General features: G+C 42.9%; 5 protein-coding genes and 1 long non-coding RNA gene across 11 annotated transcripts; 2 read left to right on the top strand and 4 right to left on the bottom strand.

The window, feature by feature from the left end:
- Positions 1-23: 23 nt before the first annotated feature.
- hgs (hepatocyte growth factor-regulated tyrosine kinase substrate) lies at positions 24-9404 on the bottom strand. 3 transcript variants are annotated; one of them, XM_035615171.2, is made up of 20 exons: positions 9113-9404; positions 7106-7190; positions 6894-6969; positions 6664-6756; positions 5880-6003; positions 5383-5435; positions 5122-5190; positions 4862-4986; positions 4398-4509; positions 4072-4167; positions 3893-3988; positions 3723-3761; positions 3462-3626; positions 3124-3337; positions 2861-3033; positions 2632-2772; positions 2160-2340; positions 1940-2070; positions 1649-1831; positions 24-1507 (listed from the first exon to the last, which is right to left on the bottom strand). In XM_035615171.2, exons 1-20 carry the CDS (start codon positions 9147-9149, stop codon positions 1376-1378), a joined length of 2325 nt encoding a protein of 774 aa, XP_035471064.2. In that variant the 5' UTR covers positions 9150-9404; the 3' UTR covers positions 24-1375. The 3 variants fall into 3 exon arrangements, with proteins under 3 accessions (XP_035471064.2, XP_035471063.2, XP_035471065.2); XM_035615170.2 differs by having other exon boundaries at positions 4072-4170; positions 9113-9402; XM_035615172.2 differs by having other exon boundaries at positions 4072-4170; positions 5880-5997; positions 9113-9396.
- On the top strand, positions 8240-19856 carry LOC118288744. The gene is made up of 2 exons (XR_004785917.2): positions 8240-8367; positions 18355-19856. It is a non-coding gene; the product is annotated as an uncharacterized LOC118288744 (long non-coding RNA).
- On the bottom strand, positions 11640-14156 carry cldnk (claudin k). Its single transcript, XM_035615194.2, has 2 exons — positions 13727-14156; positions 11640-12725 (listed from the first exon to the last, which is right to left on the bottom strand). The coding sequence occupies exon 2, from the start codon at positions 12534-12536 to the stop codon at positions 11889-11891; it is 648 nt and encodes a 215-aa protein (XP_035471087.1). The 5' UTR covers positions 12537-12725; positions 13727-14156; the 3' UTR covers positions 11640-11888.
- btr02 (bloodthirsty-related gene family, member 2) lies at positions 14179-17742 on the bottom strand. The gene is made up of 7 exons (XM_035615189.2): positions 17603-17742; positions 16348-16620; positions 16164-16241; positions 15811-16065; positions 15553-15700; positions 15426-15452; positions 14179-15055 (listed from the first exon to the last, which is right to left on the bottom strand). The coding sequence occupies exons 2-7, from the start codon at positions 16615-16617 to the stop codon at positions 14511-14513; spliced, it is 1323 nt and encodes a 440-aa protein (XP_035471082.1). The 5' UTR covers positions 16618-16620; positions 17603-17742; the 3' UTR covers positions 14179-14510.
- LOC118288737 (GTPase IMAP family member 9) lies at positions 17959-21528 on the bottom strand. Its single transcript, XM_035615190.2, has 2 exons — positions 21366-21528; positions 17959-19284 (listed from the first exon to the last, which is right to left on the bottom strand). The coding sequence occupies exons 1-2, from the start codon at positions 21526-21528 to the stop codon at positions 18260-18262; spliced, it is 1188 nt and encodes a 395-aa protein (XP_035471083.2). The 3' UTR covers positions 17959-18259.
- On the top strand, positions 21500-25308 carry rsad1 (radical S-adenosyl methionine domain containing 1). 4 transcript variants are annotated; one of them, XM_035615184.2, is made up of 9 exons: positions 21500-21833; positions 21931-22052; positions 22134-22338; positions 22430-22795; positions 23585-23648; positions 23727-23874; positions 24169-24223; positions 24376-24479; positions 24782-25308. In XM_035615184.2, exons 1-9 carry the CDS (start codon positions 21633-21635, stop codon positions 24927-24929), a joined length of 1413 nt encoding a protein of 470 aa, XP_035471077.2. In that variant the 5' UTR covers positions 21500-21632; the 3' UTR covers positions 24930-25308. The 4 variants fall into 4 exon arrangements, with proteins under 4 accessions (XP_035471077.2, XP_035471076.2, XP_035471079.1 ...); XM_035615183.2 differs by having other exon boundaries at positions 21914-22047; XM_035615186.2 differs by having other exon boundaries at positions 21535-21833; positions 21914-22052.
- The last annotated feature ends 1073 nt before the right edge of the window (positions 25309-26381 follow it).

The raw sequence follows: 26381 nt of genomic DNA, 5'->3' as shown, positions 1-26381 counted from the left end.
ATAGAAACAAAGTGAAGCAAGTGGACAATCAGAACCAGATATTTATTAAATATAATTTTAAAATTACTTTAAAGTCAGACAGATCAGAATGATGGAATAAAGAAGTACAAATGGCAACTGACCGGTTACAGAAATCACTGATTGGGTGTGTGAAACATACATGCAGCACATCATGTTCACCCTGCAATCATCCTTGCACTTCTAGAGATCAAAGTACACTTGAGGGGGAAAATTAAAAAAAAGAATGCCCACCTGTACTTACTATGTAGATACCCTCAACTGTGATTAAAAAGCAGACAGGATGCAGCAGCCTATGCTTCTTTATGTTCTTCATGGTAATTAATGTTCAGCAACACCAGTTATTTGAATAAAAAGGGATGCAGGATGCTTCTTAGTGTTGCTGGACTGCTTTAGTATGTATAGCTCATAGCCTCTAGTCGTTTGATTTCAAGGATTTAATTATGAAAGTATATTTAGTGAGGATTAAACAAACCATCCAGCTACTTTTTCTAATACTCCTTCCACAATGTATAGTCCCTGCCCTGTTACATCATCTCCGAAAACAACATTAAGACACTCAAGGGTCCAAGCAGTGCACAACAGATGAATGTCAAAACAAGATAAGTCGTGTGTTGTCTGTTTTCATAGAACGGATGAAACAGAAAGCTACTACTGGAATGTCGAACTGTGAACCAGACGGAGATGAGAGTTAGTGCCATTTATCTCAGGCATTACTGTGCTTTCACTCCCAAGACATTATTCTTCATCCACACACCCATAACTTTTCATAACAGCACATACAGGTGTCTCTATGTCACTCCCCAAACTGCAAGAGTTAACTTCCTTTCCAGAAAAGAATTAAAATTGAACATGCAAAGTTTGTTTTAGAAAAAATATTGGACGAAGGATGGTTATATCTTTTTTTTATCCTCAATTTTAATATTTTCATATTCATGTTTAACTTCAATACCACTGACTATTTCTGAGTTATTTATTTAATAAGGACGTACTACATACATGTCAGGTAGAAAGAGGGAGAGAGAGGGGAGGAGGGGTCTGGGTTCTGGAGCCCTCTCTTGCAGCTTCACCTTACGCTCCCATTCTTCAGCGGGGGAGAGGCAAGGAGGGCAACAGTTCCGCGATGTCATCACAATATTTTACGTTGTCACAACATCACAGCTAGGTGGAAGGTAGGAGGTGTAGGTGTGTGTGTGTGTGTGTGTGTGTGTGTGTGTGTGTGTGTGTGTGTGTGTGTGTGTGTGTGTGTGTGTGTGTATGTATGTGTTTCCAGAGAGCATCCTCAGAGTCCAGAGGTGGGAGGGGAAAGACCAAAGGAAGAGAGAGGGTGTAGTGTGTCACTGCAGCATGTGGGCTTTCAGTCGAAGGAGATGAGCTGTGCCTCCGCGCTGCCCGGCACAACCTGAGGGGCCTGCTGCTGCTGCTGCTGCTGCTGCTGCTGTTGTTGCGCCTGCTGCTGCTGATGCTGCGGGCCACCGGGGGGAGCCACCTAGTAAGAAAGGGATGAAGTAAAGTAAAAATGGGAGGATTAGTGAAGATTGAAATAACCTTGAAAATGAACAGCAAAGATATGGACACCGATCAATAATCAACGTAAAGACTTTAAGCGAATTTCCCACAAACAACTGACCTGCTGGTACATGGGCGGCTGGCCTGGCATGTACGGCTGTTGTGGGGGCATATTGGGGTCCTGTCCTGGCAATGCTGAAATCATGTTCTGCATGCCGTAGGGCTGGTAGCCCATATAACCCATACCATTCGTGGGGGCAGCCTGGGACATGGGAGGCATACTCTGGGCCTGAGAGACCGGATTCTGCACAGAACCAGGACAAAGATTAGTGAGATAGCTCTTCATCATTAAATATTTTGGCAGTACTCTTCAGTGGTGATCAGAAAACTGAAAGTGGGGGATCAATCAGACCTGGTAGCCTTGTGTGGGTGTGGGCTGATAGTTGGAGTAGGGTGGACTTGTAGTGGGTGGAGCCTGGCCAGGAGGAGGCTGACCATTTGTGCCCGCAGCCTGATACATGTACGCATTAACCATATTCGGATCTGAAGGACGAGAGGACAATCAGACACACACAGACATTTTCTATTCCAGAATTTTTTTTCCTCAGCCATCTTCTCTTTGACCTCCTCACCTGTGGCTGGTGGCATGGCCTGGTACTGTGGAGGCGCAGTCTGCCCCGGCTGGTTCATATAGATGTTATGCATAGGTGAACCCTCCACGGAACCAGCAGGGCTGAAGGTGCCTGGGTAGCTGGGTGGAGCACCAGGCTGGTACACCACCCCTCCCGCCACATTGGGGGGCAAAGACTGCATCTGTGTAACAACACATACAGACACTTTCAAAGATTTATTCTAAGACTTTTATTTTAGTTAGAATACCCGCCCAATAAAATCACAAAGCCCACGGTTCACACTCTGAATCCTTCACCATCAAATGTCTACAGCTTTTGATGCCAGACAATCTCACTGGGGGATTTTAATGTTGTTTATCATCTCTAAACTCCTAAAAAAAACTCTTCCAAAAGAATGAGACCACTGTTGTAAGAGAGGGTTGGTAGTAGTATCTGATGATGAAGTACGCTGTGGTCAGAGAGCAGCGTGTACCTGGGCGTAGGGCAGAGAGAAAGCAGGCATCTGGGCCCTCATCTGGATTGTGTGCTTCTGCTGCTCCAAGCGCATCTGCCTCTCCTTCTCCTGCTCCTGCAGGCGCTGGATGGCCAGCTGTCTCTGCATTTCCAGGTACTCCTGCAGTTCACAAACAAAGAATTGATGAGCATGTTGATGAACAGCATATCAATCTGCATTCTGATTGGAGAGAGTCGTTTGCAGTTACCTGTTTTTTCTGCCTCATTATCTCCAGTTTTTGTGCCAACTGGATCTGCCTCTGCCTCTCTGATTCCTCTGCAGCACGACGCAGCTTCTCCCGGTGTTCATCGCGAAGGGCGTTCAGAGCTGCCCGAGCGTCACGCACCTGAGCCAACTTGTCCTGCAGCCCCTCATAGTACACTGCCAATGTCATAGATGAAAGATTAGATACACAGGGATACCGAAATGCATGGGTGCCCACACGTACACTCACGAACAACTGACACTCACATCGTTTCTCATCGAGCTGGTTGAGGATGTCCAACAGCTGTGGATGCATGTTGTTGATGGACTGGAAGAGGGAGAGCACAGCGCTGTCGTTGGTGATGCTGCGCCCGCGCATGTGGTTGCTCTTCATGCGGTTAAGGAAGGTGGTGACAGCGTTCTGCAGAGCCTTCAGGAACTGCTCGTGGTTCTCCTCCGACTCCCCGTTCTGGTACTGCGGCTGAAGGTGGGGACAAGAGGGACGCAAAAAGAGCAGAGTCAATCGTGGTTTGCCTTCTCCGGTCCAGCTAGACATTTAACTACTTCAGCTTAGATCTACCCTCAGCACAATATTACCAATGTACCTCCACTATGCTGACCGGCTGGACAGGGACATGAGTTTCTACAGGCTGGCTGATTGGTGGAAGGGGCTCGGCCAGTGGCACAGGGGCGGGGGCTGACGGGGTGGGACTTTTGCGAGCCTCTTCCTGTTTCTTCTCCCAGTATGTTCTGTTCAGGTAACGGGCCAGCTGGAATATTGTGATACAGACATATCAGTGTTGAAAGTATGACATAGCATTTAAAATTTGTCTATTATAATGCAGGTAGAAGGACGACATATGTACCTCAGGGTCAACATCTTCAGCTGATGGAGCAGAGGAGTTCTAGAGAAAGTACAGAATAAAGTTCATAATGGTGACAAAAGATATTTCAATAATTTGTCAAAATAAAATCTCTTTACTTTGTTTGATATTTGTTAGAGTAAATAATCAATCTAGCCAGAGAGAAGTCTCACCACAGGAGGAGTGTAGAGGGTGCTGACTGGTGGTGCTGAGGACGTCACTGGGGTGGGATCAGCTTTGGGATACATTGAGTAGGAGTTCTTATGCCTCTGTAAGTGAACACACAACTGTGCGTCAGTTTTTTCTCTCTCTACAAACACGCTGTGAGTCAAAATTTTGCCGTGCAACCCACCATGCGCTCCTTCTCCTCAGCCTCACTCTGGGAAAGGGCAATGGCCAGCTGCAGCTCCTCCTCCTCCTGCAGCGCGGCCTCGTCTCTCTTGGGCGGCATCTGGCGAGAAAGAAGAGCAGCGACATAACCAACGGAGTGAAAACGAGGGGGAACGAATGTCTACAAACCGGGTACAAGGATGAAGAATTCCTAATAACGAGCTGGGTGATGGCAAGATAATTTAAATACATTTATGAATGTGTTTTTCCACTGAGGGTCTTTAATATAGAACTTTTGTCAACTAGTGTGACTGTCAACTAAGGCATCTCATTTTTGTAAACAATTACCTGTGACTGTTGGGACAGCGGGCTGGTCAGGTACTCGGGAGGAAGTTCAGCAGGGCCCGTGGACGGGGCTTTCCCTTCGGCTTTCCTAAGTGGAGGAGAGAGGGTCGGGTGGCTGGAGAGGAGAAAAAGGGATCAGGGAAGAGTTTCTGTGCTGAGGTTCAAGTCAATCATTATCATTCCCAATGAGTCATGGCTTTTTCTTTTGGGATTTATTGTGTTGTTTGAGCACTTGTAGGCATTTTTCATTACATTGTGACAAAGTCAGATTCAAAGCATGAATAAAGATGAGGTAGAGAGACATAAGCTGAGACAAGGCAGTGCATTAAATCATTTACCTGATGTCTTAAAGTGATAACATACAGGTGAACATAAGTAGGAGAATAATTTACAACACAAGAACTGTCATACTGCAGCTAAATATGTATTTCTCTGTCTTGCTGGACATTAAAGTACTGAGGACTCACTTGTTGAGCAGCTCGAAGCAGGGCTCACAGACACGCACTTCTTTCTCAATGCCAAACTTCGGAATGGTGGAGTACTTGGACGAACACTTGCCGCAGAAAATCTGGCCACAGGCTCGACAGTGGTGCTGGAAAAAGCACAGGACACAAATCTGGGTCAACGTGTGCTCCACACATACTGTACTCTCCTGAGCACTAGTGTAATTGAATGAAGGCAACTGTAAAACCTGCAAGTGCCCTAGTTACATGAAAGCCTGGCCCACCTTCCTTGTCATGACTCCAAACTGGACTCTGCACCGGTGGCACTCCTCAGCATCAACCCAGTCTGGGGCCTAGTCAATAAAGAGACATCAAATATTACTAACATGATGAGACACTTACAAAAAAAAAAAAACCCTGGATACTCTATTCTCAATAGTACAGCGACATGAACAAACTAACTTCATGGTGTGCATTCATGCGGGCTCCACAGAAAACACTTAATAAACTCTGCTACAGTAAAATAAGAAAAACAAGTATCTCACTCTCTCAGCTGCAAACATTGCATCACTTTCCTTAAACTCCGGGAACACGTGACCTGTTGAGAAAAGAAAAACAGAACCGTGAACAAAAATAAACAGGGTGTCTGAAGTTTTCACCACAGTGACTTTCTGAGACATTTTTCGACACCAGATAAAATGCAATGGCATGAGCAATTAAGGCCAACAATTTAGTTTTAAAATGTGAAATTCAAGATTTTCTAATTCTACTACATTTTAAGGCCTTTTTGAGCCGACTAAATTAAATGTTTTTCAGAAGATGAGTGGCAGCAAACAATATGCATGATTAATTACTTGAAAATTAGAAGAGCTCCCTGCAGTGAACAATGACAATCACAGCATCAGTTGTTCTCACTAAAACAATCTGTTTTTTTTCTACTTGATTGTAGCTAAATCATTTATCTGGTTCTTTATACTGTCAGATATCATTTTCCATTTAAGTGAGAGTGAAAAAAATTGTTTATGAGCATGTGGCCACTTACCTTCCACTTTCATGATCTGATAAGTGTCTTGGACGACCTTGTATTTGGGCTCGTTGCGGAAGGCGTGAGCCCAGGCTTGGATCAGGTACAAGATCTTGTTTCTGACGTTTGGTTCAGTCTGTTTCTGGTGGTAAAAGGACCACACAGAGTCAAGGAGATGTATATTTACACCTGTAAATCTACTAAAACCTTCTTTGTTCTTATTTTCTACTGTCTGTCCTCTCTTTCTGTCTGTCCATCTTGACTGAGCATACTCAATCAAACAACACTGTCTGATGACAGGAGGTCAGGTGGGAAGTCCCTTGCTTTGGTCTGAACAAAAAATAAACACCCTGTCACGAGTCAGTGACATCATCAGGAAGTCAAAACCAGCATGGGCTGCAGGAGCCTGCGTCACATGGTACAGCGAGGATCCAATCAAATAATGCTTGCTCATGCTGTAACGCAGCAAGCTGCCTGTCTGCAGTGAACAGTAATCCAGTCGAGAGAGAGGGTGGGAAAGGTGATTAAGGCTTCCTGCCAAAATATGGTCAGATAACTCAACCTGACTGTTGAGAAGTACTGTCTCCAAACATTTCACAACTTGTTCATATTTCACTTTGGTGGAAAATGATGGGAAACTATTACATAATTGCACAGAATTCTCAAGAAATATATTAGCTTGTGATTTGATGCTATTCCATGTTGACATCATTGACTGCTGGTTGAACAGAAGTATGAGAACAGTAGATTTTAAATTAAAAAGCATGAGTGTGATGCCAAAGACATGATTGAAGTAAATGACCTTCAGCAGATCCTTCAGTTCCTCCATGGTTTGTTTACTCGCCACCTCATCGTGGACTGTCTGGCCACAGTTCTTCACTACTGACTCAAGTACCTGAAGGGAAGGACCACAACATTATTCACTACATCATACACTTTTCATGTGTGGCAGCCGACAAAACAGCACACTGATATACTTTAAGTATAAACCAGAACTATAGCTTTCAAATAAATTTAAGCAAAATTTCTTACCTCCAGTGCGTATAAAGCCACATGTGGGTTTTTGTCATTCAGCTTCTTCTTAATGGCTCCAATAGCATATTTAGCTCTGCAAGGGCAAAAACAAACACATCAAAAAAAGATAAACCTAACAGCCATATTAACTATTGAATATATATATATGTGTGTGTGTATATATATATATATATATATATATGAAGGCAGAGGTTGGCAGAGTCACTCACTGTGTGTCGCCTTGTCGAATGAGATCACAGATCTGCAGAATGGATTCCCAGTCAGTCTCCAGCAGCAGCTGGCTGGTGGCTTTATCTGTAATGAGAACAGATGATAGAAAAAATATAATAGTGATGTATTTGTTCGCCTTATATCTACCATACAGTATTTGCTACGTCAAACCAACAGGTCATTAAAAATAAAAGGCTTCCTCTGTTCCTGATTTCAGTCCTTGACACGTTATAGACATCCTTTAGGGAAACCATGCTAATCTGGGCTTCATATGTAGATATATAATAATACAAATCTACTCTAACTTGTCAGGAAACTAGCCACAGCTGACTAATCCTGATGCAGTCTAGCAATGAAATAAGCTTGACCTTCATGTTCAATGTTCAAAGTTTCTGTTTCAGAGAGGTGTTGCTACAGTGGTGGTCCTGTTGAATTTTATTTAATGACACAAAAACATGTTTCAAATATCGAATCTAATCTTAGATTTATAAATAAAATACAGAACCCACTACGTTAGTAATATCAATGTTATGTACATGTATTAAGAACAGATAATGAATTCATAAGTCTTGCGACAGAGAGATTATTCAGGTTGGTGTACATTCTTTACCAACAACACAAGTCAGATCTGTCAGTGATATGCGAGATGAAACAAGATCTGTGATTCACTTTTTGTGTCATTGCAGTTTATTATAAACGTAGTCTAAGATTCAACAGTATGTCTTACGATTAAGTGACATAATATTCATACTTATTTCACTGTGGTTTAGCAGTTTGTCCGCCATAACCAAACAGTGTTTGTCAAAATTACTATAATTGTAAATGTTAAGTGTTGGGACATGAAGTGGGAAACTGTCTCGATCTTAAAAGCTCCACCTTGTTTGTATTCATTTTTTTTTTTTTAACTTTGGGATACATTGTGTGCAATTTGTTCTTTTTGACTTTACTATTTTAAATGTTACGCACCCATCATGGGTACTATATAAATTTCCATGGTGTATCTTTGGTGGTACGGAAATATGAACAGCTATAGCACAGTGTCACCTTCCATGCTAAGGGGCATATGATGGTTTTAGTCCTTTTGTCCTGTGTGAACATTGGACTTGTTTGGGGAACTTCGTGACGTAAGCCACCACTGCACTAACACGGTGTGTTTATTACTAAATGTCTGTTTCTAGTTACCACGGCAGAGAGCGGCTCATCAACTCCAACCTCATATTTAACCCAGGGGCTCTTTGAAGGTAAATCTGGTTAATAAGAGGTTAGTGACAATTCAGTCTTTGTCTGTTATTAATTTGACTTCTACGTATTTGCTGGAACCTGATGTGCTTGATGTGTAATCGTCAACGGCCTGGTTATGACACAGTTGTTTTGGTTATTATTTGTGGGATATGGCTGGAGTTAACTCATCATAACCATCTAACGTTAATTTTTGCCAAATTAATTTCTATGTAAAGACTTAATTCGGTGTGACGTTAATCTCAACAGGGAAGAGATCATCAGATACCTAATCGACCTTCCGTGGACTTCAACCCCAATACACAACCACAATTCATAAATGATAATACTCTGCTTGATCGCGTGTCTGTCCTGGAAAACCGAGCCATGTCATGAGTCACACAATAACAATATTAATGTTGGTGTGAATAACTGCTCAACTAACTGGCGTGTGTAGATAGATAGAATCGTGTTCGACAGGCTGATTCTTTCTTTCTTCTTAATAACTCAACGACCACACCAAAGCTATGAGTTTGATTATCGTTTCGCGAAAAATAAAATAAAAGGTCAGATAGGACTGTAGTCGCTACTCAGCCGGGTTGCTAAATTCCGTGAGCCTTAACGGGGGCCTCCAAACAATAGCAACGAATTTGTTAGCAGGCTACAAATTAGCTGGCCCGAGAGCCACAGCCCCAGCGTCTGTCAAAACAATACGCTGGAAAAACATCGCACTTTGACTCACAGCGGGCTGATAACGCGTGAACTTGACCAATGTGCCGGTAACTCACCGAGAAGCCTCTCGAACGTGCCTCCGCCCTTCCCCATGTTAGATTCCGAGAGTCAAAGTCGCTGTCGACGGGGTCTTGTTTGGTTCGCGGAGCCTCGTACTTCCACCGCCGAGTTTAGCCTGTTAGCTTCTGTGTTAGCCACGGAGCACAGCTGTGCAGCACTTCCTACTTCCTGCTTCCGCCGCACAACGGGCAACGCGGAGGGATGCGCCCTCTAACGGCTAATACACGTAACAGCAAGTTACTAAAGTTTTTTATTTAAAAATTCTGCTTCAGTAACTTAAAAAAATTCAACAGGACTCCGGTGTAAAAAAATAAATAATTATATGACAATAATATTTTTTCCAGAGTTTGTAAATCTGGAGTTCTTACAGGAGTATTCAAAACCTCATCCTCTGCAAAAGTGTAGTACGGTAGTGATAAACTTCAAAGTCATGCGGAGAGCTATTTCTCTTAAAGCGACAGTAAAATGCTTAAACAGAAAGCTGCCTCTGATAAATATTGTTTTTAAGCCGACATGAATTAAAATGAAATATTAATAGCTGACCTTTAACAAATTACTATGAACTAAATTAAAGGAATTAGATTTTTAATCTCCAATTTACCTAAAGTACTGAACAAGATATAAACTGCACTTATTCTCCCAGGTTTTCTCCATTCTGTTTGGCTCTAGTCTAGATGATGACTAATCACAAGTTTGCGCAAGGTTTTTTTTCACTGGAAGTACAATCAACTATGTCAAATTATTTTTGTAGTTGTTGTGGTGTTTCAATCCAGTTGCTTCCATTTTTGTTCTGTCAAGTAATGAATATAAGGCAAACCTTGGGCGACGTAGTATTGATCAATCATAGGCCGCGTCCAACAATTACTGTCATCATCAATACATCTTAAAATGATTTTCTACGAAATGTCAGAAAATTGTGAAAAATGATTATTCCCTGAGGCCTATGGATTTGCAGATTGCTTTATTTTGATCCACAGGCAATGGTAGGATTGCGGTTTTAGAAAAGGGGCAAATACTAGAAGGACCTGAAAAATATCCAGCCTGGTGTCCCTCCAACATTTTTGAGATTCTACACCTTGTATTATTCTTTTTTGTGAAGAGATGTTCCTTCATTCTTCACAAACTTAAAAATCTCAAGTATTATAAGAATAATTTCACATTTTATTGATGTTGAACAGTGTTGCACTTCTTTTGTTGTATATTCTATTGCTCTGATGCCAAACCTCTTATATGAACACGGCGTGTAAAGCTACTCAGTTTCACCTGTAACTTCTTCAACATTATTTCTCATATTTTGACAGAATCCTCTTTATACACAGTATCAATTCAGACTTTTTTATACTCAAGAAATGGGGAATATTGGTTTTGGTGCTGGCAGCAGGGTCAAAAAGACCTTACTGAAGTGTCTTGAACTGTAAAGGTTTTCATCAATGATTTGTCAACATCCTTAGAATCAGTATGATAAAAACTTACTAAAATTGCTTTTTAAGACACTGCACTGATGTGCACTTGTCTCACTCGATTTTCCAATGGCACAGATTGTCTTACTGTATACACTGCGTTACTCTACCAACATTGGTATGGGCCTACTTAGGTCATGAATGAGTCACTACCTGGCACTTGGAACACTGATGCCCATTGTTATTGTTGTGTTGTAGTGCGCTATAGTGTGGCATTGTGTTGCTCTGTCCTCTGCTGTTACAGACAGAAAGAAAGAAAGAAAAAAAAACACTGATTGGGCAAAGTATGCCCTCACAGCTTTTTTTCAAATCAACTGTTTTAAAGAAGACCTGAAAAAGCAAAAACAAGACTCCTGGACAATCATATTCATTTTGTGAGATTGCTTTTGAAATTCTCTGTGATGATCAGTTACTTAATTTTTCCTCGTTGGCTTGTAACATCACACATTTACATGCACTTAGACACTGACACTGAGTGAGCACGCCCACACATACAGTACAGGACTAAAGAGTTGATCTGTTTGAATATCATATATCATTTAGCCTTCAGCCTTGTTATTGAATTCTTGTCCAGTGTTATTATGACACAGGGTTGGAGGTGTTTTGAAACCCTCTGTACTAAGAGCGTCTGGATGACTATATTTGGAACACCAAGGTTTTTATCATATAAAGAAAAAACATTTTTCTATGTACCTGGCACAGGGTTGCTGAGCGAAAGCAAGAGGAGGCGGAAAATAGGAGATGGAGAACCACTCACACCACCCACACACACACACACACACACACACACACACACACACACACACACACACACACACACACACACACACAAACAGGGCACTACAAACAAATGTACACACACGCCCATTGTTCTATTGTTCTTCTCAGCCCTACACATAGTAGCATTTACATAGATGAGCCAAACAACGATTTTCCTTTTAAAACTACTCTTCTACTACTGTCTAACACATTTGGTCATAAGATTTTTTTCTAAGGCCTTTTACGTCCGTAATTGTAAAAAAAAAATAATAATATGGACACACAAATTCCTTCAGTAGAAGACTTGGACAAACAAAAATTTTATTGTTTTTTTTTACACTGACAGACAGAGAAAAAAAGGTTATTTGAAATAATAGAATGAGTTCAATTTTCCCTAAACAGCCTCCTGTGGCTTGTCAAAGAAAAAAGCAAACTGGAATAACATTAAATATAAAATCATTACAAGGAGCAAAATCAAAAGAGAGAAAAACAGGTTTGTCATCATGTGTGGGGGGATCTCTGAGACTTGAGGGCGTTCAGATATTTGGTGATTTTAGACATAACCTTTGACTTGTGAGGCGGGTGCCCTGCGAGGACTACTTTCTCCACTGCTGAAAGTGGGAGAGCCTGAGAGGCCGGGGGGACTTGACCCGGCATAGAGGAGAGATCCTCCGATAAGGAGCAACGCTGAAGCCCCCCAGCCAATGTAAAGGGCAGGGCCGAGCTCGCGCTTGTGTGGAGCTGCCACATGTGGGTCGTAGAAATCCCTGATGATGGAGTGAGCAGTCCAGCAGACGGGCACAAGGTAGAGGAACCCTGCAATGGCGAAAAGGGCCCCGGAGATGCGAGAAATACGGGCCTTGAGGCTGTTTACGCCGATGCACTTGGTGCACTTGACTCCCAGGACCCCCAGAGACAGAGCCAGGCCACAGAGCAGCACGGAGAAGACAGTGAGGCCCCGGGCGGCCTGCATGTCACTGGGCAGAGCCAGCAAGCTGTCATACACCTTACACTGGATCTGACCTGTGCTCTGCACAATGCATGTCATCCAGAGGCCTTCCCAAATGATCTGAGCCGTCACTATGTTGTTGCCGATGAAGGCAGTGACCCTCCACAGGGGCATGGCGCAGACTATCGCCCCACCCACCCAGCCCACAAGGGACATGATCAGGCCCAGCAGCTGCATGCCCGTGGTTGCCATGGTGACAGGTGTTTGTTTGAATCAGACGGATTTGTCGTGGTTTTTGTGTCGGTCTCTGTCTGCTGTCCACTTTTAGTCCCACAATAGAAATGTGACAGTCTACAGTTCTGCGAATGTCGTGCTCTGCCACTGGATCCTCACACTTTGACGCTGATGAGTTCCGCTTGAGTTAGACAAGGTTGGGTAATCCTGAAATTCAGAAAAACAATTCAAGTAAATTTTTACTCAGCATACAAACAGCAGTAGAACATTTACAAATACAAACAAACTTATAGTTTTCTACGTCTTTCTTTCACCTTTTACAGCATTACAGCAGCTAAGTATGTGCAGACTAATGGAACATATATTTATCATAAATATTTGGGCTTGGAGGCCCATGTTTAGTGGATTCCAGAAAGAACCACAGAGAATAGCCGTCTTTGACACAACTGTGGGTGTCGAGCAACGCCTTGCCGACTGAGTGGATTATCTCAGAAAAACATGAGGAGACTCTGAACACAAGCAGCTTTCATGAGGGCTCGTAGAGTGGGCCAGGATGACCTGTATCATCTATTTATCATAGCTCTCAGTATCCACACTTTAATCGATTCTTTGAATCAAACCCTCCACAAGTGCTTCTGATAGACGAATAAACGCCTTGGTCATTAAATCACTATTACTTATCAATCTAAGGAGATGATTTCTAGAAGCGATAGAAGAAAAAGTACCATCTGTCTGTGTAAGTAGGCAGATAATAATGTATTGTATGAATCTGAGAAAGCAGAGTAACTCTTCTGACTGGCCTATGTTCTCCCACTGTTGCAAGACAGACACTGTGCATAAATTCAGTGTAATGAACAATTCTCAAAGTCCCTCAGTGTCCCCTGGAGGCCCTCAGACCTCACTATGGGAATCTCTCCCTTATCCCTGGTACAAATAACAACTCTGCCCATTAGGAGGAGGATCATTTACAGGGAAATAATGCAATTCAGCAAGAGCAAATGACGACATCCCGTAAACTTTCAACACTGAGACTATCAATATGTAAACACATCGCAGAACAATTACTGACAATATCATTTAAATTAAGTCAAACTCAATACACAAATGTGTAGTTTTCATCACAATTTTTTTTTCAGACAATTTCTGTTGTGACATTTTTGGAAATTTCACCAACGCACCGATAGAGGATATAATCAAGGATATATTACCTCAAATGAAGTACGGTGGACTCTCTCTGCTCCCCTTGTTCTACAGGCTGGTGATTTTGGTCCTTTACTCGTGTGCATCAGTTGTTGAATGCTTGGAGTTGTGGATGACAGTCCCTGAGAATTCAGCTTAGTCCACGGTGAGGCTGGAGAGCAGGGACGGCTCTGTCCGAGAGGTCAGCTGAGCTGCAGCAAAGGGGGTCGAATCAGCTTCGCCACCCAGGACTGGAGTGGAGATGGGGCTGCCCTCTGAGATGCCAGCGCAAGTGTGTGTGGCAGTGGGCAGAAGCATGCGCCTGTGTGCACCGCCGTGTTATTGTGTGAATGCATGAGCGTGTTTGAGTGTGTCTCCCAGTGCCTGGTGTACGAGCACAATGCCCCGCTGTCTTGCTGTGCCCTCCCTCCCCGCTCCTCGTCAACCTCTGTCCCAGCCCTGCACCCCCCCCCCCCCCCCCCCCCCCCCCCCCCCCTTACATCCATCCAACTCAGAAACCCATTTTCTCCACTTTGTTTTTTGACTTTGGCTCGCTTGTTCCTTTATGAGAGCCTTCTCTTTTCTTCCAACCTCCTCTGTCCTTTTCAATCTGTTTCATGGGATTCATTGAAGTTTTCGAGTGTAGGGAGTGAGTCCTTATACAACCTCTCGTTCGTTGTTCTGAGAGGGGAAATGTGGTTCGTCGCAGATTTTCATATAAATTAATAAATACATTTATCATACACAATAGATATTGAGAAGATAATTACAAGAATGGCAACTGTGATTGTAGTACAGCACTGACACTGATACTCAGATGCTGCAAAAACTGGAGCAGATGATGAGGGGAGCAGCATTTTTGCCGCCATGCAGGCGACCAGGACTGAAGAATGGATGAAGCCTGTCAGTGAAGGTGTCTGTAAAGGTGTAAACGTGGGCTCCCGATTCCACGCAGTAGAAGGACACGCGGCCCTCTGCGTAGTCCAGAAACACACCCACCTTCTTGGGCTTCTGCTCCAGAGCCAACGGGGTGACGGGAGACGTGTTGGCAATGCATTGGCCTCCAGCCTTCAGACTCAAAGTCCAGAAGCCATTTGCGGGGCAGACAGTGAACTTGCCCTTCCTGTTTGTGGACTGTTTGACGATACCCAGGCTCCACTCAATCTTCTCCCCGACATCCACCTCCCAGTAGCACCTCCCACTGCCGAAGCTTTCTTTAGCCAGCACGTTTGCCACGCGGTCGAACCGCTTGGGGTGATCTGGTACCTCCTGAAGCTTGTCTGTGTGCCTCACCTGTTTTCTGTCATCCGACACAGAGAGGAAGGGGTGGGCTGTCTTAGCGCTCAGATTGAGGTCCACTGGTGAAAGAGGGGGGAGAAGGTTCAGAACGTGTTAAACAGCATGGAGCAACAAAGGACGGTACAGAAATGACTGGAGTAGGAAGGGGGATTCAGTGTAAACTGACCAACTGAAGCATTATCAACATTTTATTTGAATAATTACAGCAGTGATTTGTATAACTCATTCTACCATTAATAACTGAAAAAGGCAGAGAATTGTTGTCCTTTCTTAAAGCGTAGGATTTCATGACACTTAATGACTTGTGCCAAACTTATTTTTAATTAATCATGCTGTGTTGAAAGTGTTGAAATATAAATGTGGAGTCAGGGGTGTTAAAAAAAAAAGTATTTGTCTCTAATAATCATTTCTGCGCAGACAAGGCCTTACCTGTGTATTTCTCTGTTCTCTTTAGCTCTGTGAAGTAAGAGCCAAAAAGAAATGTCACTTAAATTGAAATTGATCACATTAACATCAATTAAACTCATATTGTAAACTTTTTAAATGTATGACCCACCAGACTTGGAGAGCCTGTTTACTTCCACTTTTATCTGATCCATCATGTCTGACAGTGCCCGTCTGGTGACCCCAACACAAGGGTCAGTCTCTATAGTAACCTTAGACCAGTCCTTCATGTCAGAGAGGGACATAATGGAAATGGTCCCCTGCGTGATGTAAAAAAAAAAGAAAAAGATGTCAACATTTCACTGATCGCAGCCAGGATTAGCGCTTCACCATCCCCGCTGCGCTGTCCGTCGTGGATTCAGATGCTTACCGAGGTATCTTGCTTCGTGTCGTCACTCTGACCCTGATCACCGCTCACGGGAATCTGAGGGTCAAATTCAATGGTTTCCTTCCTCAGTTCCTGGACCTCCTGTTCCAGCTCTTTCACCAGCGCTTCCACTCTCTTCTCCTCGTCTCGCTGTCGCTCCTCAATGGCGGTAACAACCGCTTTGTGACTCTTCTCCATTGCAATCACCAGGGCCGAGAAGACCTTCTGGCTCTCTCGCACCTCTCTGAGGTAAGAGCTCTAATTGGACATCATCATCATCATCATCGTCATCATCATTCAACCCCATGGGTTTTTAAGAATAGACAAATATGTTAAAGATCTGGTTGCCAACGCACCTTTTGAATCTCGACAGAATACTTCAACCTTTCTATTTTCTGCAGCCTTTCCTGAATCAGCTGCTCAACATCTATAGCCTGTGCATGTCCAACAGGGACACAAGCATTAACAAATATTCTAGATTTATCCAGTATCACACTTCATGACCTCAGATTACCAGCAAAAGCAAAACAGAGTAAGTACCATTTCCTCATCGGGTGGTTTCTGTGGTCGAGCCTTCCTGTAGTTGTCGGAGATGTCTGCCAGAATGCGGTTGACGCTGAGGTCGGGCCTATCGGCGAACAATCGCTTACAGTGGGGGCAATATTTGGACTGGTGTCGTGCCCAGTAGTGGCTGAGGCAGGACAAGCAGAAGCTGTGTCCACATGGTATGGTTACTGGGCTGGTGAAGATGTCTCTGCACAGGGAGCACAAAAAGTGCTTCTCAGGGAGGAGGCTGATGGTCGAGGCCATTCTCTGGAAATGACAGTGACACGACGGCAATGTCAAGTATGAGGAACAGCTTTTTTTTCAATTTCTTGAGAACTGCCTGTAGAAATGATTATCTATAGCAGTTTTTGCATATAATATTGTTTAGTAATTAGTATTCACTTTATATGTAATATATAATAAAGTTCAATATTAACCTCTGAAATGTGTAAAAGTGTAAAGTAGCAGAAAAAAACAAGGACCTCAAAGTGTACTTGAATAGATGTACTTTCCACCAGTGTATATGAGTATTGTTATGGCTGTTCTTCTTTACGAACTGAAAATGTTACCAACTTTTATTATAAAAATACCGTGCAAAAATGCATTTTCTGACCAGCAATGCAGCGTGCAGACTCTCAGGAGGAATGAACATCATGTTCTTGGACACAACAACATTCCTCTCATATTATATGAAAATTAACTAAGAACAGGCTACACTCATCTTTTGTTTCTTTTCTAACTGAACTAACATTAATGCTGAAAACTCCCCACAGTAAAGTGTAATCTTTGAAAATTTTCTATTACAATGTCCAAAGATTTCTATCGTCTCAGACATTAACAGTTTAATAGAATTACTTCTGCGGCCATAGACTAACAGAGAACAAAACAGGCGCCGATGGGAATGATACGATGGCAAGTATGTAGTCAAACAGGTAGCAACCAAGTTGTTTGTTATATAATCTGGGAACCACAACTCAACACCAAAATGATAATTACTCAGTGCTTAAGGTTGTGAGATGTGTGATCCCTCAGTTTTGATTATACAAAACTATAAATGTCCAGTGGTTGTTGACAACCACTAGACATTTAGTCAGGAAACAATCTCAGCTTATGCAACATGCTCTTCAATGAGAGAGAGAGAGAGGGAGAGAGAGGGAGAGAGAGGTAGAGAGAGAGAGAGAGAGAGAGTCAAAAAGTGAAACAAAAGAAAACAATTAAGAAAAGTTAAAAGAGCAAAGTGTGGTCTTACCTCTACCAACTTGATCTTCCAGATATCACTGCGGTCAGCCTGAACTGCGTCTGTTCTGAGTTTCGAGGTAAAGACAACAATGTTTGACAAGTGCACTAAGGTGTGTGTGTGTGTGTGTGTGTGTGTTGTCCATAGGCGAGGGCAGTTCTTCAGACAATGGCACTCCCAGTTGGAACTCCACCCAGAATGTTATCTGAGCTACACTTTAACTAACCTCACACAGCAAGACTCCAGGAAATGCTGGAGGTTGAAAGGAGAAAAATTGTTACATGGTTAACAAATGAGCGCAAACCAAACAGCAAACAGTCTGTCAATAATCACAAATACGTTTTTATTCAAAATATAGATTTATTTACAGTTTGAATCAGCTGTGAGCTTTATTGTTTTGACCATTGGTAAACTAATATGCACACAAAGAACCAGTAGCATATAGAATCGTACAGTATGTAAATTATATAACTCAAAAATAGCTAAAATGATCAAATATAAAGTATCGTCAAGGCGTCAAGTTTGGGAGTTGTACATTTCCTTATCTCATTTACTATTGAGTCAACTTCAAAGCTACGTAACCAAGTGTTAGATGACATGAGTACATCATATTAAGTTTTCCTTTTCACTTTCTTTGTGAAAAACAGGTGAGAAGTCGTCGCCACGTTGTCATGGCCGAGTGGCTGTGAAGAAGCGATTGATAAAGATTGAGTTAAAGTTGAGTCTGGCGGGTGGAGTCACTTTGTTTTCCATATGCTTTATAGCGACCTGGGCTGTTCCTCCGGCTGATCCTCCGACTGCCCCACCTACGATCCCATAGAGAACCATCCCCCCCGGCCCCTCTATTGACCCAAACAATGCTCCCACAACAGCTCCCATGACCAGACCCGTGCCCAGCCCTCTGACCAGCGACGTTCTGAGCCACCCGTTGTCCATCTCCGCCTTGGCTCTGATCTCGGCGCCAACGCTGGCGGTGTAGGCGTCCTTCTGGTGATACAGCTCCTCCGCTATGTACTGCTTCTCCATCTCAGACCATGCCTGATCGATCTCTGCCGCCCTCTGCTTCCTGAGCTTCTTCTCCTCCCTCTTCACGAAGTCCTCCGCCTTCTGGAAAGTTCTGCTGGAGAAGCAGCTTCCCCCTAACGAGGCCACCATCCACTCGATCTTCTGCAGCAGCTCTCTGTCCCGGCTGCGATCTCTCCAGTTCTTGCTGAAAACGTGAAAGCGTCCGCCGTACCTCTCGATGAGTTCTCTCAGGTGCCAGTCCGTCTTCTCCACCCTGTCCACCAGCGCAGCTTCCTCCAGGTTCCCCTCCGAAGCCAGGAGGACCATGCAGTGCTTCAGACAGTGACTCCCGAAGCGTTCCTTCATCAGCCTGTGGGTCTTTATGTCATTCGGGGAGATTTTCTCCATGTCAAAGGCGATGAGAAAGGCATGGGGACCAGGGATGCACAAGCACTTAGACCTTCTCAGCTCCATCTTCCTCCTGGGTCGAGATATATCCTTGTCATAGATGTTCGGTCCATTGATCACGGCCAATCGTCTACCGGCCATCTCTCCAGTATTCTTCCTGCTGCCAGAAATGCTGGTGGTATCCATAGGAAACTCCTCTCTCCCCAGTATGGCGTTGGTTAGTAGGAACTGAGAAGATCCACTGCTACCAACCACCATGAGCCTTAATTCTGTGGGAGATCCTATAAAAAAGAGAAGTTGAAATTTAAAAAAAGAAGTAACACCTGTTGAATGGAAATAGTATGTGCATTTGTTTACACTCACTATTGTTATTTTAAATCACATTTTTACATTGTCTTCCTGTTGAATTGTCAGGTTTGAGTTAATGAAATCCATCTTCAAAGTTTCTTTCATATTTCTTATATTCCAACGATTCAGTGTATTTAACAAGGCCCTGTCGTATATGACGAAAAAGACGATTTGCTATTTTAGATTTTCCTGTAGCTTCAGCAAGACTGCAAGACTGCGCTTTGAGCTCAATGCCAACAATGATGCAGAGGTGAAAGGATGTTGTTCACAGTGTTTTTCGTTTTGGTTTAGCATGCTGGCATGAAGCATGGAGTCTTTAGCTGAAAAGTCCAATGCTCACATTTTCTTTAAAGGCATCATAAAAAAACAACAAGTGAATGTGCATTTTTTGCTGTATGCATTCTTTACTATTTGACTGTATCTATCTAACACTATTAAATTCACATATCAATGTTGTATAAACAGAACAATGCAATAACAAATATAACTGAATTGTGACTTTGAATTTCATTTGACCCTTTTTATCTGTCCACATATCACTGTATCACATCACTCCTCTTCACATTCTTTCATCTATGATAGAACATCCTTTTTTATTTTGTCGCTTGGGTTACAGAAAGGCAGGGTAGTCATTAACCCTCTGTATATATAACAAACCAGCGAGCTTACCTTTCTTCCTCTTTTCCATTTGCAAGATCTTAAGAAGATTCTCGCCGTAAATGTGGATTCTCTAAAAAGTTTTCTCGCTTCTCACTGGACTGAGCTCATCACTATAACTCTTGCATCTATTCAGTGCTAACACTTCCCCCCAAGCTCTCTCTCTCCCTCTCCCTCTCTCTGTCGATGAGATAACTGGGCACCAGGTTTCATATTAAGTGGAAACTGTCCTCGGGGTCAGAAGCTGGCACTTAGCCCATTCACATTCATTGACAATTTTAATGAAATGCATTGATCAATTACTTAATTCATTTTCTCTGTATTGTTACATTTTGGGAATAATGTGCATGGCAAAGGATGCGAGCAGATGTACATTTTTTGTTGTTGTTGTGGACGTTGTGAGTGGCCCATTACTTTACACAACATTACATACACACACACACACACACACACACACACACACACACTTCAATTCTGTGCCTATCAGATGCATGTTATTCGAGGATGAGAATCGTCCGAGGATTATTTGTCCGCTCACACAGCTGTGTAGGATTTAATTCACTGTAAGACTGTCTTGTAAATGCTAGTAATGATTTGTTTTTCTTTATTAAGATTAATATCCTAATTTTAAAGGTCCCCACAAGGTTATTTCACTGTTAGCCCACCAGACAATGTTTTTTTTCCCTTGGTTCAGGGGAATCAATAGCTCATTAAATTAGTTTGATCCTGCAGCGAGTGTAGAGTACAAATAATATTCCAAATATAGACCAGTGTCGTTATGTGTCATCACTGTAACAACAAATGCCATCGTTAACAGAGACATGCTGATATCTTATTTAGTCTCATGCATAGAGTTAATTGTGAATAGGCTATATTCAGTATTCAGATGTCACTGGGAGCACAAACTGCAGAGGGAAATACCTTTTGTATTCAACATTTAATCTGATCCATATTTGGCTTTCTAATTTGTAAAACTGTAATATTTCTAGACATTAACCTGAAATGTTGTACACTTGTGTCAGAACCAGATATTGAAAAGTTTGGAGGGTCGCATTATTTATATTTTAGTAGTTTCTGCGTAAAATAAAATACATTTTTCCTTTGCTGTGTTTGTGTACAGAATGTACCATATATATTGGTAAAGTCAATTTAATTAATGGTTCTGTGGTGTTTACATAAGAACTTATTCTACATTAAATAAAGTTATGTGATATCAACATCATAAGAAACTGTTTGATTCGCCGGTAAATCTTTTACTGACAGTGATTTATAATCCAGGTGATCTATTAACTATATTCCCTTATAACACTTAATTAATAACAATGGCTTGACATAACAGTGCATATATGAGATTTACCCAAAATGTTTGTTGTTGTTGTTAGTCTGATAGAACAGCGCCTCTGTGTGGCCAAACCGTGAAACGCAGGAAGAGGAAACCACGTCGATGTACTTCCGGTTTGGAGTGTCCGTGGTCTCTGGTTCGACGTGAAACAATGTAAACAGAGAAAATGTCTCCGCATTACTTTGTTATCACGTTGCTCACGTTGTTGTCATAGAAACGTTGCCAATTTCTTTATTGTCACGATGGAGCCGGCAGCAGCAGCAGCAGCAGGCGCTCGCAGCCATGTGTCCAAGCGATGAAGGACAAAGTTCAATAAATCTGCCCGATCCCTTCGCCAGAATGATCAGGCGCACGTTCCTCGGGGCCCGACGTGCCCTCTCTCCCCGCGGCCTGCGCTTCGTGTCCGGCGGAGAGATCATCGAAGATGTGTCAGAACGGGCAGCTCGTCCACATCTCACAGAGCAGGCGTCTCTCTACGTGCACGTGAGCTGGCTTGTTTTTTCCCCCATGTCATGCCTAGAAAGTTTGATGTCAAAGTCAACTCCCTCCTCCGATGTTCACAGTGGCCTTACTGCCTCAGGAGATGCTCCTACTGCAACTTCAACAAGTACATACCAAGAGAGGACAACCAGCACGTCATGGCGGCCTGTCTTCAGAGGGAGGCGGAGACCTTGCTGCAGCTCAGTCAGGTGTCCCGGTGAGGTCACTTTTTTTCCACATGAAATCATCCGGCAGTCCAACAGAAGCTTTCAACACACGTCCCTCTTTGTTTATGATTCGCAGCATCACCTCTGTGTTTTTCGGCGGCGGGACTCCAAGTCTGGCGCGCCCGTCGACCATCGGCGCGATCCTCGAAACTATCTCCAGACGGGTGACTTTGTCCGATAAGGCGGAGGTCACGCTGGAGGTCAACCCCACGCCGGCGGGAATGTCAAAGATGGAGGATTACTGCCGTGCCGGGGTGAACCGATTCTCCATTGGGGTCCAGGTGAATATAGTTTATGGAAGATTTCCCCACAGAAGTTTATATTAGGCACCATGTGTTTACACTCTCTATATCACATTTTTCAATCCTTCAGTCTTTGCAAGACGACGACTTGAAAATCCTGGGAAGAGACCACAGTTCTCATCAGGCGCTACAAACTATAGAGGAGGCCCAGAGGCTGTGCCCGGGGAGGGTGTCGGTAGACGTCATGTTCGGGCGCCCCAGACAGAGCGCTGAAACCTGGGAGAAAGAGTTGTCCGAGCTGCTGAGGGTGTGCGACGACCACGTGTCTCTGTACCAGCTGACCCTGGAGCGGGGCACCCAGCTGTTCAAACTGGTGCAACAAGGGGAAGCGACTGTGCCGGCTGACGATGTGATGGCGAAGATGTACCGGCGTGCCAGGAGGACTCTTCACCAGAGCGGCTTTCTGCAGTACGAAGTGTCCAACTTCGCAAGAAATGTAGGAAGGCTGGGAGAATCACATTTCACTGATTTCTCGGCCTAAGAATTGATTTCCTCCTCCCCCTTAACTCTCTTGATCCCCACACGAAGATCAAATAATAGACAACTCTAGTCAGTGCAGTGCCTTTGAATACTATAGGCAGTTCACAACGCATAAACATGCATTACATAATTTAAAAGACAATAAAAAGAACGATAAATTAAAATACAAGAAAAGTTAAACAAAAAAGAGAGACAAGAGAAAGACGCAAGAGCAGAGGGCGAATTAATGAACAAAACATCTGCTATATTAATTACGTTAAAGAAAAAGAGTCGTTTTTTTCATTGTTTGGACTTTGGCGGCGTCTCACAGCCATTTCTTTTCCTGATTGACAACAGCCTCACTGTTTCATTGATCCTTAGTGACCGTAGTTGATACTACTGATTAAAAACCAAACTTCCTGATGCGACTGCTATAGCATTATAAGTGTTTACCCTGTGAAACACATGGAAGCCTGTAATCACACTTCTCCTTCATATTGCTTTGAGTTAAATCTGCAGATTTTTGCTTTTTAGTTAACATAAATGAATGAGTTATATTTACAATGTAATTGCTGAAAATGACTTAACCTTCGTTAATAATATATATGAAAAGAAAAACAAGAATATGCACTGCTGATTATTAGTTTTCTCTAATGAAGCAGCAGGCAGATGTCTGCTCTGTTTTACACCGTAGCGACACATAAACACATTTGTGAGGAACACCCACGACAACATGGTGACACTTGTGTTACACTGTGTTACGCAGAATGCGGTGAGTCATCACAATACGAGCTACTGGAAGGGAACACAATACATCGGTGTTGGCCCAGGTGATCTATTTAACTAAATTGACTTAATTTTATTTTATTGTTGCACTTGGTTTTGACATATATTTTTGTCTGTAACAGGAGCACACGGGCGGTTTGTTCCTTTGGGGGCGGGAGCCGTTGCCCGGGAGGCGCGGACCCAGACGCTGGAGCCTGACATGTGGATGCGTGAAGTCCGACAGAGGGGGCACGGGACGCGGAGGAGGGTTCAACTCGGCCGCCTCGAACTGTGAGATGTCGCACTCACAGGCAGAAGTGTCGCGTCTGGTAGTGAGTGTATAACACAAGAGCGCAGTAGCCAAAGTGAAATGTAATGATCACGTGACAGGCAATCACTGCATTTTTAACACAGTGTCAGAAACATGGTGTTGCTATAGACGTGTTCTTTCAGACGTTCTGTCCTTGTGAAACACTATCACCAGACGTGTCCCTTCAGTCCGTTTGCTCACTCTGTCCTGTCCTTGTTATTATCAAGGTCTCGTCAATGAGAAGTTGTGTTTCTGAAAGATGTTTTGTTTGGCAGATTGGAGGAGGTGCTGGTGATGGGAATGAGGATGACGGAGGGCGTTAATCACGAGGTGAAGCTCCTCACACGATAAAACTCTTATACCTACGTGCTTCTATTCAGCACAGTTTCTATTATATGAAATGTTAAGGTGACGTTCAGTTTTCAGTGAATTTTGTGAAATGTGATCATATTGTTTGTGGTCTTTTCTCTGATATATAACAGCACTGGGAGTTGTTTAGTCCTCAGCTGGGCCTCCATGAAGTCTTTGGTACGTCCACCGAGGTTCAAGAGCTGCTGCAGAGTGGACTGCTGATTCTTGATGACAGGTCAGTTACGATTATTATTTCATAAACCTTGAATTCAAAGTTTTACTATTTCACTTGTGAGAACGAGAATCCCCATTTGTATTTTACTCTTCACAGATATAGCCCAAGGTGATTACAGTTCAAATTTAGTTTTACATAGTCTAAACCCAGAAATAGTCATTTAAGTGTGAGATACAGTAGAGAGAAGAATTAGATCACATTTGAAAAGCTGGAATCAAGTATAAAATTTTCATTCAATCAGCTATTTGATGAATTGTTGTAGCTCTACCCTTACTTACTTATTTCTTTCCCTTTCTCATTAGAGGTCTGCGCTGCTCCTGGGACGGACTGGCCTTACTGGACAGCCTGCTGCCAGCTCTCCTGGTGGAGCTGGAAGCGCAAATCCTCCCGAGGCCACACAGGGACCACGGTGCTGACGGGCAAACACAGAAGACCTCAAACCCACGATGACAGTAATGTTAGTAGAGGAGCAGATAACTTTGGAGAAAGCCTGTTCGTGGGTTAAAATGGCAGGATGTGAAAGAAATACATATATTAAAAAAACAGGCTAATATTGCTCGGTCAAAACCTGTCTAATTTAAGTTAAATGCTGCAATATTTAATTTCCTTATGTAAGGTATTTTCTTCGCTTTGTTGCTTTATTGTTTAGTTGACAATTCAACCCAAGATTATGGCTGAAACATTTCTCATCAAGCCATTTTACTGTCATCTAAACATAATTGTTTACTCTCGTGGTGCATATGACTGAGCTGATATGAATCTCTGCTCATTCTTCTGTGTCAGTCTGTATTGAGAACGGATTGTGTAAATAAATACACCTGCTGAGTGACCATATGCAGTAATTGCATATACATGTGCTTATCACATAATAGGTAGGTGGGTGGGTGGGTGGATGGATGGATGGATGGACTTTATTGATACCAAACTGAGAGCCAGCACACATTTCTAGGAATATGAAGGCCCCAACCTCTAGCCCTTGTATATTCTCAAAAAATGGAAAAGGACTCATCATTATATTCATTCATCCTTTCAAACAGGTAAACTGGAGGAAGAACAAAAACTCCAGTGCTTTAATTAATGGGTTCATAATTACCATGATCATAATTTCACGATAATAACTGAATAATTCATGTGTTTATTTTGGTTTCAATACATTTCTCCACAAAACTACTGCTCTAATGAAAAGTTAAATAATAATCGAGTAAAAGAGTTTTATTCAGTAAATGGACATGGTTCTTTTCAGGAAACTTCCCTTTGAGTAAATCTCATGTTTCAAATATGTGCTTTGAATTACAAGAGTATTTCCTCAGCTCCTGTTTTGCTCTGTGTATGGGTGGAGGTGAGGGTATTGTATTCATTGCCTTCATTCCGGAAAGCACTTAATGTGTATTGTTTGTGTAAAAAGTGATGTACAAATAAGATCCATAAGATTGGCGAGGAAATGAGGGACTGTGGAGCTATCAAATCTTTCTCTGCCATGATTGAAGTGGCCATTTAATGTGGCTTTTTACTAAGGGCTGTTTCATTTTAATATCTTCACTCGTAACTGGACATGGATGGATTTTCTGCTCAGTGGCGAATCAGTACAGTGAGAGCTGAGTCCAGTTATCAGTGGCCTCTCTCCATGGTGCTGATTTCATTGTGTGTGTCTCTCTCCTCTCGCCCACCTCCCTTCCTCCGCAATAAACCATGCTCCCATTCTTTGTTTCCCCCGGAATACCATGGTGACGCACGAGCGTGTGAGACAACTGCTGCCGATCAAAAGGCATTGTCACTCACACCTCGGCCCTTGGGGCCATTCACAAATTCGTGATGTGAATAATCCCTCTGCTCTCCAATTGTTAGGAGACATTCAAGGTTTTGGTCATTGTTGAGTCATCTCTTTCTCCCACACACACACGT

The sequence above is a fragment of the Scophthalmus maximus genome, chromosome 17 (genome assembly GCF_022379125.1).
Source record: "Scophthalmus maximus strain ysfricsl-2021 chromosome 17, ASM2237912v1, whole genome shotgun sequence".
Classification (NCBI taxonomy): domain Eukaryota; kingdom Metazoa; phylum Chordata; class Actinopteri; order Pleuronectiformes; family Scophthalmidae; genus Scophthalmus; species Scophthalmus maximus.
The sequence above is the reverse complement of the archived record's forward strand: the minus strand, read 5'-3'. Positions and strand labels throughout refer to the sequence as shown.